Below are 10,996 nucleotides of genomic sequence, written 5' to 3'. Positions count from 1 at the left end.
TGCTGGAGAAGGAAAGGGGGAGCTGTTTTCTCTCTCCTCAGAATATATTTTTGGTGTCCCGTTTCTCCTCCTCCCGCGCCGCCGCCGCCCCCTCCCTCCCCGCCTCCCCGCCCGCCTCCGCCTCCCGGGTTATCTTTGTCTCGCTGAGCCTCGCGCTCGCTCGCTCCCTCGCTCGCTCAACTCTCGGCGGCGCCGCGGCCCCTCGCTCCGGGCCCGTCCTCGAGGCGCACGGCGCGGGGCGCGGGCGCCGGGGCCTGAGGCGGCGGGCGACGCCCGGAGGGGGGCCTGACGGCCCGGCCCGCGCCATGGTGTGAGCGCCGCCGCCGCCCGCGCACGCTCCGCCCGCCCGCCCTCCGCGCGGCCCGGGCGGCCGAGAGCCGCGAGCGGCCGGAGATCGCGGCCGAGTCCGCCGCCGCCGGCCCCGCGCGGGGAAGCGTCCCGGGCCGGCCCGGCTGCCGCGCGTGGGGAACGCAGTCGGCGGCCTGGCCCTGCGGCTGAGCGACACCGAGCAGTAGGGAGATTGATTGTTATTATTTGCTTTGCGGTGGCAAAAAGGGAAAATGGCGAACGACTCTCCTGCAAAAAGTCTGGTGGACATCGACCTCTCCTCCCTGCGGGTGAGTGGGCCCCGCGGGCGGGCTGGCGGACGCGCGGGCAGCGGGCAGCGGGGGCCGCGCCCTGGCCGGCCGGGCCCTCGGGCGCCACCGTGGGCAGAGCCGCGGGCGCGGCGGCCCCTTTGTCTGCCTCGGTCGGCCTGTGGGGGGATCCGGGGCGCGACCCCCCGGCACCCCGGCCGCCGCGCGGCCCTGGGGGCGCTGGGTGGGGGGGACCGCACGGGGCGAAACCCACCTCTATTGTCACCGCCCTTCCTCTCCCACTGCCCCGCCGTGTTTATTCATTTGGGGGGCCGCTTTTAAATGATAACCGCTGCCCTGCTTCCTCTCCAGGACCCTGCTGGGATTTTTGAGCTGGTGGAAGTGGTTGGAAATGGCACCTACGGACAAGTCTATAAGGTCGGTGCGGGGCGCCTCTTTGTTCGCCGGGGCGCGTTGAAACTTCTGGTTGGGGACAAATGCTCTGTTGACTGGAGGCCACGCCGCTTGGCCGAAGTTGGGAGAAGGCTTTCTCCTTGCAGCCCCTCTGTTTCTGAACACCCGTTGTGATGGTCACAGTGGCCTTACAAGACCTCACTTCCTGGCTTTGAGATAAGGAAATAAGCTACACTCTTAGGCATGCACTTTTTCTTAAGTAAAATGGAAACGGATTTTTTTTTAAATAAGACAACCTGGATTTTTTTTTAAAATTTTCATTTCCAAATGTGGCCTTTGAGTTTGTGCGTGCATTAAAAATTCAGGATGGGCAGGCCTTGCCTACGATGATCCTAAACCCGCGCCAGCGCCTTCCTGAACATTGTCACCGGCCGTCCTTGTTTGAGGGCTTGCCAGGTGCCCGAGGTGGGGCGTTTGGTGTTACCTGGGACTGACTATTTTCTAACTCTGCCTGTCGGACCCAACACTGACGGATGCATATTTTTGGAGAAGCAGCGAGGAGTGTGTGTTTGGGCAATAGGAGCAGAAGAATTACTGTGTGGGGATTATAAAATCTGAATTCCAGGAATAACCTGTTTGACAGCTGTGTAATTGAAACAGCCATGAGGGCGAGCCAGGATGCTCTGTATTCACACCCATCCCAGGTCTCTTCTCTTTTTTTAAAAAATTTTAACCATCCCCCCCGCCCCCCCAACCCTGTAAAAGAAATCAAGGAATCTGGGGACTGTTGAGTGTTCCCTGAGTAGCTGACACCTGGTTGACTCGCAGAGTTGTTCTTTTTATCCAGTGCACGTTGTAGAGGTGATGAAAGACCTGTAGGTAATGGAGGTACAGGCTTTGGGAATGCATTCTTCCAGGCTGCATTGGATTCTTGTTGACGAATCCTTTTCTCAAAGTGATCTGCAATTGGGTGCAAGGTTGGGCTAGGGAAAAAAAAAATCTTATGAAGCAGCCCTTTGTGGTTCACCATGAAGAATTGTCATTGTTTCGTTGAAAACTGGGGGTCGGGGGAGTGTTGGGAGCTGACTGTAGACATTTTCTTGGGCCTAATAAGTGTGGATCCTTTTGTCTGTCTCCTGCTTTCTGAATAGGGCTTATCCACCACTTGAACGCCTGTCCCCAGCCCCAGCTCCCCCTGGCCTGTAGTCTGAAGTTGAGTCGGTTTTCCTAGGTGATCTCTAGTGAATTCGCCTGTGTGTTGTTGGTTAGCTGTTGGGGCCCCGGGCCAGATTTTTGAATTTGAAAACGAGCCCTGTTAAACTCGGCCTGTTGGGCTCAACTGAATTTGGAAGGCTTTGGAAAAATTTGGAAAAGATTGTGTTGCAACTCACTGAGTGGCTGGTTACTGGCTTAAAAGATGTTCTTCCCAGCCCCCGTGTTTGTTTAAGCACCAGGCGGTTTTTTTTTCTAACCCAGTTTTTCTGGCCAGATCTTAAGTGGTGAGTGTAATCTTCCAAGTGAGTTAGCCAGAGCTTGGTTTTGACCTGGTTACACGGACGTTGACTTGTTTGTATCTTAGTTGGTCAGCATGGGTGTTAAGAGCAGAGAAGTCGTCGAGGGTGCCATAGTAGTTTTCAGACCATAAGAAAAGAGTGATACCAGGGTGCATATTATTTTAAGAGGTGGGCTTTTAACAGTTTGGGCAGGTTCACTGTTAAGTTTTTACCTCCTCCCCCCATTTCCTTTTGGGTTCCATCCCCCCTCCCTCAAGCTCTTGAAGCAGATTTGCTGAGCGCTGCATTTGAGAAGTATTTGGGATACTGGCAGTGACACAGCTCTCTGACTACAAAGTCTGTGCAGCTGAGGAGAAATTCTCTAATTATGCAAACCCAAGGATGAAGAAATCTGTGCAGAAGTTGCATGCAGTCCAGAACGAAGAAGTGTCTGAGATTTTGCGCTCAAGTGGTTACTTTTTTTTTTTTATCAAACATACACAGAAAAAGAGAAAGCTCAGTTTAAGTAATCAGCACATGACTAATCTTGTTTCATCTATATTTCTTCCTCTCTTTTATCTTAAACTCCAGATACCATTTCATCTATAAATACTTCAGGATGTTTCTTTTCTTTTCTTTTTTTTTTTTTTTTCTGTTTTTTATGCAATCACAGTGTCATCCTCACATCACCAGTGTTAACATTTTCCTGATTACTTTCTTCATATCACAAGAAGCTCTTCAGTGTTTAGGAACTGCCTGTGAACCTTAATCTTAGGAGAGATAAAAATAGTGGAGAAAGCAACTTTTTTTTTTATTAAAGATTTATTTATTTATTTGAAAGAGTTACACAGAGAGAAGGAGAGGCAGAGAGAGAGAGCGCGAAAAAGAGAGGTCTTCCATCCGCTGGTTCACTCCCCAGATGGCAGCAAAGGCCAGAGCTGTGCCAATCCGAAGCCAGGAGCTTCTTCCCGGTCTCCCATGTGGGTGCAGGGGCCCAAGGACTTGGGCTATCTTCTAGTGCTTTCCCAGGCCATAGCAGAGAGCTGGATCGGGAGTGGAGCAGCCAGGACTCGAACCGGTGCCCATATGGGATGTTGGCACTGCAGGTGGCGACTTTACCCGCTATGCAATGGCTCCAGCCCCTCTGTTTTCTTTATTAAATGTATAGTATTTAGAATCATTTGCCATTATTACATACATAGGAGTTTATTTAGGGTTTTTTGTTGGCATGGTTTGCTTATGGTGTCTTTGGGATTAGATTATCATCACTCTAGTTTATTGCTGGTAAATATTCTTTAGTGTGAATAGCATCAGAGCTTGGAAAATATTTGTGGCTAGTTATTTGTAAAACAAGCTTTGTCTTTTGTTTTTTAAAGTAATTTCAGGTGAAACACCTGTAGTCCTAATTGTTTCAGTGCTTTATTTTCTATTCACTTTTTTCTGTGGACTTCCAGTTTTTAGTGATGGTGGTTGCTTGTTTTGAGGACTGTGTTTATCTGAAGTAGATGAGTTGAAGAAGGGAGTTTTCCTAGTTTTGATATGTTCTGTGAAAACGACATTTATGGAGAGATACCTTCTAATTTTTTGTATCTCTGACAGAGATGGTGAATGATGTGCTGTAGCTGAACACGATATAAGTTAAAAAGAGTTGAACAACAGGGTATATTCTGTTTACAGAAAAATACTTCTAGCCTTGGGCTTTTGCTCAGAGAAGGATATACAGAAATGAAAGTTAAAAAATTGTGAATTTTGTTCAAGATTACATTCAGAATAATCTTTATTTGCTAAAGAATAAAGTACTATGTGTCTGCTTACTGATTGCTCAGACTGAATAAATTGTGAATTTTAATTATTTTCATCAGTGAAGGCAGAGATAATGTGGAGAATTAAAACCAGCAATACATCAGCTTTGTTCCATGCTATTTTGGATTTAAATTTTTTTCATATTTATTTGGTCCTTTTTCTCCCCTTGGGTGGCCAGTGCTGTTTAGTATTTTGTGAACATGTGATGGCAGGGGCGTCAGACTGTCTTGAATGGGAGACTGCCAGCCTGAGAAGCAAGTGCTGTGTCCAGCAGGACTGAAGGTGGGGTGGTCAGAGGGGACTGGAACAGGAAAGTCAGGGAGTCCAGAACCCAGCAGGTGAAAAGTCTGAAGGAAGCGCTGAGGCACAGGAGGGGTGATAGACACAGAGTGCTGCTGTCCCTCTCCCCTCCCTCGAAGAAAGTCCATGTCGCTGAGGCACAGGAGGGGTGATAGACACAGAGTGCTGCTGTCCCTCTCCCCTCCCTCGAAGAAAGTCCGTGTAGACCTGGGAGGCAGCACTGGAAACCCGAAGACATCAGTGGTAAGGGAGCCAATGCTGCATGCTGGCCAGCCATTAGGCACTGTGCTATCAGTGTACCCTCTTTTATTGAAGAACAGGGAGAAGAAGACGTGTGCAGAAGAGGGAGTGACCTTTGGAAGCAAGAGGGTTAGGAAGCAGTGGGCATCTCCCGGAGGGGTTACTTGTGTTGGAGTGGAGCAGAAGCACATCCTTAGGTACACATTGGGGAGCTGACTGGAAAGTTTTGTTGGGATTTGGGATCCCTGGGAGTAGGATTGGGGATCCTGGTCAGGTGATGTTTTGGGAAGGAGCAGGTGGATGGCTGGCCTTGAGCAGTAGCCCAGAGACAGGGGGTGAAGACTGCATCAGGGTAGTGGCCGAGGTGGTAGAGAGGAGAGGCCGAGACTGATAGGTGGGGCATTGCTCTCTGCTGTGTTTAACTTGCTGAATTCACTGCTTCTTGCCAGGCTTTGGTATGTCCCTTTAAATGGGTAGTCTTTCTCCACTACATAGGAGGAGCCTTGATATTTGCACTTGAAAGTGCCAAAATTACTGTAAGATGCTCAGAGATGTAAATTGTCTGACCTCTGAAGACATTAGTCTGTCATTTGGAGCAAGCACTTAAGCCTTTCTGAAAGGTTCTCTAAATGTTATCTTCTAAGTGTAGCATCTCCTGTTCTTAATTGGAGGTAAAAGCTTCCAGTGCGGCAATACAGATTCTGTAGAATCAGGCGTTTCCATTGGGAGGAGGGTTGTAACAGCTGATTTGCCCTGAGTGGCATGCTTGGACTTGTCCTGAGATATTTCCCTCCTGCTGGAAAGGCTCCCGGGCTTGGGTAAGATGGGAGGAAGCTAGCCCTGTTGAGCAAGTCATGGTGTGTCGCTCTCAAAGAATATCAACCCCAAACTTCCAAAGGCTGCATTAGATTTGGAACATTGAAAGTTTTCCAGAAAAAAGCAACCACCAAACAAAATCCTGCTGATTTGGGCTTTTTTAATGTATTACTTGAAGCTTTGTAATAAATATGTAAACCATTTGTACATCTGCAAACTTGTATTTTGCCTTTTTTCTTAACCAATATTGACACCCAAAACTACTCTCCAGACAGTATTGGATACTGTTTGACAATATTTTGGTGCAGATTGAGCCTTGAAGTCCAGAGAGACCTTTTTTGAAATAGTAGATCCTACTTTAGAAGCCATGCTGCCCTGAAGAGGTGTGCTAAGCTAAAGCAGAATCACTGAGGAGTTCCCAGAGAACTAAAGAGACCGTAACCTAAGCACATTTTACCTTAGAGCTCGGTGCTCTGACTACAGGTTTTACACATGGCCTTTGCTTTTGCTGCTTTGCTTTGTTAGTAAATACGAGCCCAGCTCGTTGTGAGCAGCTGCTGGAGCCAAGACCACCCTTGTGGCTTCAGGTGCTTCCCCCTCTCAGCTGGGTCAAGTTTACGATGGCTGCACTTCTCATGAGTATCAGTGCTGTCGTCTTCCCAGTCATCTAGCAGATGGCAGCAAAGGCCAGGGCTGAGCCAGCCCAAAGCCAAGAGCTGTGTTGGGGTCTCCCACGTGGGTGGCTGGGCATTTGGGCCAGGCCATTAGCCGGGAGCTGGATTGGAAGTAGAACAGCTGGGACACGAACTGGCACCCATGTGGGATGCTGGCATCATAGGCAGCTTTTTCTATTATTCCACAATGCTGGTCTCAATTGAGTCAGTGTTTTAAAAACTGTATCACAAATAGATAGGTACGTAGTAGATTGTGGTTCATCATATAGAATGTTTGCAAGTATGTACCTGGAACATGTACTACAAATAGGTTTTTCGCCAAATCAGTGTGTTTTTTCCAATGCTATTCTGAGATACCAGTGTTAAAGATAATATAATGTTTTTAATATTTAATTTGAAGCAATCACTTATCAGGGGGTCATGATTCTTAAACACTTATTTAACTTCTAGAAGATTTGGTTAACAGTTTTTTTGCTCTTAAAGTGAATTGAGTCTTGGTAAATTTTTTGGACATATGGAAGGATGGCTAGAAAGAAAACGGAGGCAATAAGGATAATGTATTTATTGCCAGTGGCCAGTGTGGCAACAGTATGTTTTTAGGTTTTATTTGAATTAATTAATTTAAAAGATTTGTTAATTAGGGGGAGGGAGGGAGGATGGGGGAGGGGAGAGAGAGGTAAAGAAAGAAAAAGAAAAGGCTCCCCATCTGCTTAGTCACTCCCCAAATGCTTGCAACGAAGGGAACTGGCCTGGGCTGAAGCTGGGAGCTGAATCCAGGTCTCCCGCTTGTTGGCAGTTATTTGGGTCATTACTGCTGCCATCTGTATTGGCAGGAAGCTGGAGTCGGGAGCTGGAGCTGGGTGTTGAGCCCAGCTGGCATTATTCAGAAGAAAGGCTATTTTTTTTTTTTGGACTAATTAATTACATACCAAAGCCTGCAAAGAAGCAGTGAATTAAAGTGATGGGATGGGAGGCACTGAGTTGGTAGGTACTTTTTTTCCTTGTAAGAATTTCAGGATTGGCCGGCGCCCCCGGCTCACTAGGGTAATCCCCCGCTTGTGGCGCCGGCACACCAGGTTCTAGTCCCGGTCAGGGCGCCAGATTCTGTCCCGGTTGCCCCTCTTCCAGGCCAGCTCTCTGCTGTGGCCCGGGAGTGCAGTGGAGGATGGCCCAAGTGCTTGGGCCCTGCACCCCATGGGAGACCAGGAAAAGCACCTGGCTCCTGGCTCCTGCCATCGGATCAGCGCGGTGCGCAGGCCGCAGCGCACCGGCCGCGGCAGCCATTGGAGGGTGAACCAACGGCAAAAGAAGACCTTTCTGTCTCTCTCTTTCACGGTCCACTCTGCCTGTCAAAAAAAAAAAAAAAAAAAAAAAAATCAGGAAAGTTTGGAAAGTTTTAGGTTTTCCTGTTTAAAGAAAAAAAAAGGGACCTTGGACACTTTGGTATCCAAGAGGCAATGTAAGGGACTTAGAACTAAATTGGCGAGACCACACAAAGTCAGGAAGATGAGCTGTAGAATAAGCTGGTTTCATGCTGCTGTTACCTGACTTGCTGAGTCCTGTTCTGAGTCCTGTTCTGAGTGTTTAGTCACACCTGTGAGTGAAGCAGGTGATAGATGTACTTGCTGTCAGGAGAGACAGGTGGGATAGAGGTGGAGGACGCAAAGTGCCAAATAAGTGACATCAGCTGTAAATGCTGTTACTTGCATCTGCACCTGTGTCCCGCACACTTGCGTTCAGACCCAAAGCACACCCTGCAGGGTGCTCTTTGGAAGCCTAGATGGCTCAGCCTCATTAGGGCTTTTCTGTACAGTAAAGTACAGTAAAAACAAGGGAGAAATGAAAAAAATAGCCATACACAATAGCAGCCTGCATTTTGTAGTGCCATAATCAGCAGATACAATGTTACCCTCTTAGATTGAACTAAGAGTTTTTGCAAGCTCACTTTCCCTTTCCGAATGATCTTGCTGTGTATTGAACTGCCAGGATAGATTATGAGGAGGGCTGTTAATAAGCGATGGTTAGCAAGCTGGAGAATTGTGGGCTCTTGTCTGTGCCCCACAATTCGATCCCCCAGCGTTGAGAAGTAGGGATCCAGAACATGTGTGCTTAATGCTTTGTGCTTAATTGCCTAATGCCTTTGACAGTGGGCATTGTAGCTGTCTCAGGTATGGCTTCATATAAATAAGTTATCCTATCAGCTTTAACTAATTAAAAGAAGGCCCTCTCTTTTTTTTTTTTTTTTTTTTTTTTACAGGCAGAGTGGACAGTGAGAGAGAGAGACAGAGAGAAAGGTCTTCCTTTGCCGTTGGTTCACCCTCCAATGGCCGCCGCGGTTGGCGCGCTGCGGCCGGCGCACCGCGCTGATCCGATGGCAGGAGCCAGGAGCCAGGTGCTTTTCCTGGTCTCCCATGGGGTGCAGGGCCCAAGCACCTGGGCCATCCTCCACTGCACTCCCTGGCCACAGCAGAGGGCTGGCCTGGAAGAGGGGCAACCGGGACAGAATCCGGCGCCCCGACCGGGACTAGAACCCGGTGTGCCGGCGCCGCTAGGCGGAGGATTAGCCTAGTGAGCCGCGGCGCCGGCCAGAAGGCCCTCTTTTAAAAAACATTTATTTTACTTATGTGGTAAATAAGGCCTTAACAAACTTAAACTTATGAATGCACATAGTTAGAATCAAGTGATAACTGTAGTTCTCCTATCAAAACTGAGGTATCCTGTCTCCCAGAGGTGTCCATAAGTATTTACATGTTCTTATCTGCTATGTCTGATATTACTGCCTCTTTCTACAGTGTATGTTTGTGGCTGTTTCTTTAATTAATCAGTTTTGTACGTGTATTGACTTCCTGTAGCAGTAGTTCCGGTTAGAGTTGGTGATGGTTCAGTAGTTGACTGCTTGGCTCCTACCCTTACCCTCTCCTAAATAAATAAATACATCATAATTTGGGGTTAAGATGATACATGGCTGTGTAAATACCATGTATCTGTTAGCCAGCCGGTTGAATATGATTGCATGTCCTTTTGTAAACAATATTCCTTCCCCTTACTTTGCTTCACTTTGTCATTTGCTTAGTTTTCTGTGTATCTCATTACTTTCCCTCTCAAATTCCCTAAAAGACAACATCAAAAGCTTGCCAACTTTTGTTAATGCTCATTTCAGAAGATAACTTACTGATTTCCAGTTTGCCTCAGAGTTGGGCTGGAATGGTTGCTCCCTGGGTCTGGTGCATGTCTGTTGTGCGAGAAGTCCCTGTTTTCCTGGGTAGCACAGTGCCGGCTTTGCTTACTACCTTTTCTTCTCTAAAGTACATGCTCCAGTGTCCTTACTTGAAAAGGTACGTGAGGTGTAAAGGTTTTAAGTCTTCGCAAGACCCACTTTGCCTCCTGCCCTCTCACCTGGGGCGTCACTGCCTTCAGTTTCTGATTGTGTGCCCATGCATCTAGGTTCTTTGTGCATGTTTTTGAGGCTCATCCATGTAGAAGTGTGGTGCTTTGGCCCTGAATATTATTCCAGCATATGGATATACACCACATTTTGTCTGTCCACCAGTTGAGGGACATTGAAGTTGTTTCCGGTTTTTGGCTATTATGAAATATTCAGGAAGTATTTTTGCCTGGCATCCCAGACTTGTTCAGAAGAGCTGTCTGATGGAACTGCACTTATGGAGGGGAGAAAAGTGAGGGAATTTATGTGCCTGGGTTTTGGTTCTGGTGAGCCTGTGTGACTGGGTGAGGGAAAGGCAGGTGGAGTTCTGCCTCCCGAAACCCTTACCTTCCCTACTCTTAGTCTTAGTCATCTCTGTGAGCTGATGTCATGTTTTTTAAACATCAATACAGTTTCTCTTATCACTGTGAAGACAAAGTACTCATTGTCTGTGAAGTCACTGGTATCACGAATGAGACAAAACTGGTTTTACTTTCTCACCACTTTTGGGGGTATTCCATTGTGTGATAACCAGGCTTTTGTCTCTGAAGCTGAAGACTGGAGGTTTCCTTTGTCTCTAGCAGGAGCTAATGATGCCCCAGGATTTAAAAAAAAAACAAAACAAAATCTGTTATCTTTGGTCAGAGGAGTATGTCTCAAGTTAAATAAATGATTTGCTATATTATATGGGACAATAAGATTACTTATCTTAATTTGCTTTAAGTGTACCTTCAGAGCATTTTTTTTTTAATTCTAAAGTTGTTTTATAATATCTTTTCTTGGGGACTTAATGCATTGAGATCAAATGCTCAGGTACTTTTTGAAAATTCTTGTACTTGCGAGCTTTCCCTTACACTGACAAGAGTACTGTTGCCTGCTGGGTCCTGTCCCCCATCAGTGTTGCTGAGACTTTCTTTATGTAATTGCTGTGTAGTTTTATGATTATTCAGTTTTGAGATATCAAGTCTAAGACTGCTTATCTGAGTTAGGGGTGTGCATCAAGGGGATATATGATTTATTGGGGATCCGAAGTTAGATAATATTGCTGTAGGTTGAGGCTATGTGTTCAGTGGATGCACTACTGATAGGATATATTCATTTACTTGCTAGGATGTGGCTAGTACCTCTCTTGCTTGAACTTGGCATGTTAGAACATTTCAGTTCTTCCTCTTCATGTGCATATTTTCTCATCTGTTCTTGTTTCTCCCTGCCTTGATTCCCAGAAAAAATATGTGGATGTTCAGATCTTTCCTCATT

At 47.1% G+C, this 10,996-nt stretch overlaps 1 protein-coding gene across 43 annotated transcripts in view; it reads left to right on the top strand.

Annotated features, from left to right (window-relative positions):
- Window positions 1–174: 174 nt before the first annotated feature.
- Window positions 175–10,996, top strand: part of MAP4K4 (mitogen-activated protein kinase kinase kinase kinase 4) — a 185,394-nt gene continuing 174,572 nt past the window's right edge. For 39 of the 43 annotated variants that reach the window (XM_089327465.1, XM_051835407.3, XM_051835298.3 and 36 more), the window contains exons 1-2: window positions 175–617; window positions 948–1,013. In XM_089327465.1, coding sequence (XP_089183591.1) covers window positions 561–617; window positions 948–1,013 — 123 coding nt within the window. In that variant the 5' untranslated portion in view covers window positions 175–560. Of the gene's footprint in view, window positions 618–902; window positions 1,014–10,996 lie in introns of those variants that run through there. The other 4 variants (XM_051835383.3, XM_051835289.3, XM_051835198.3 and 1 more) reach the window with 1 other exon arrangement.

This window comes from Oryctolagus cuniculus, chromosome 2 (genome assembly GCF_051225735.1).
Source record: "Oryctolagus cuniculus isolate XC-2025 breed Fujian yellow rabbit chromosome 2, ASM5122573v1, whole genome shotgun sequence".
NCBI classification, from domain to species: domain Eukaryota; kingdom Metazoa; phylum Chordata; class Mammalia; order Lagomorpha; family Leporidae; genus Oryctolagus; species Oryctolagus cuniculus.
This window is presented reverse-complemented; position numbering and strand designations above follow the sequence as displayed.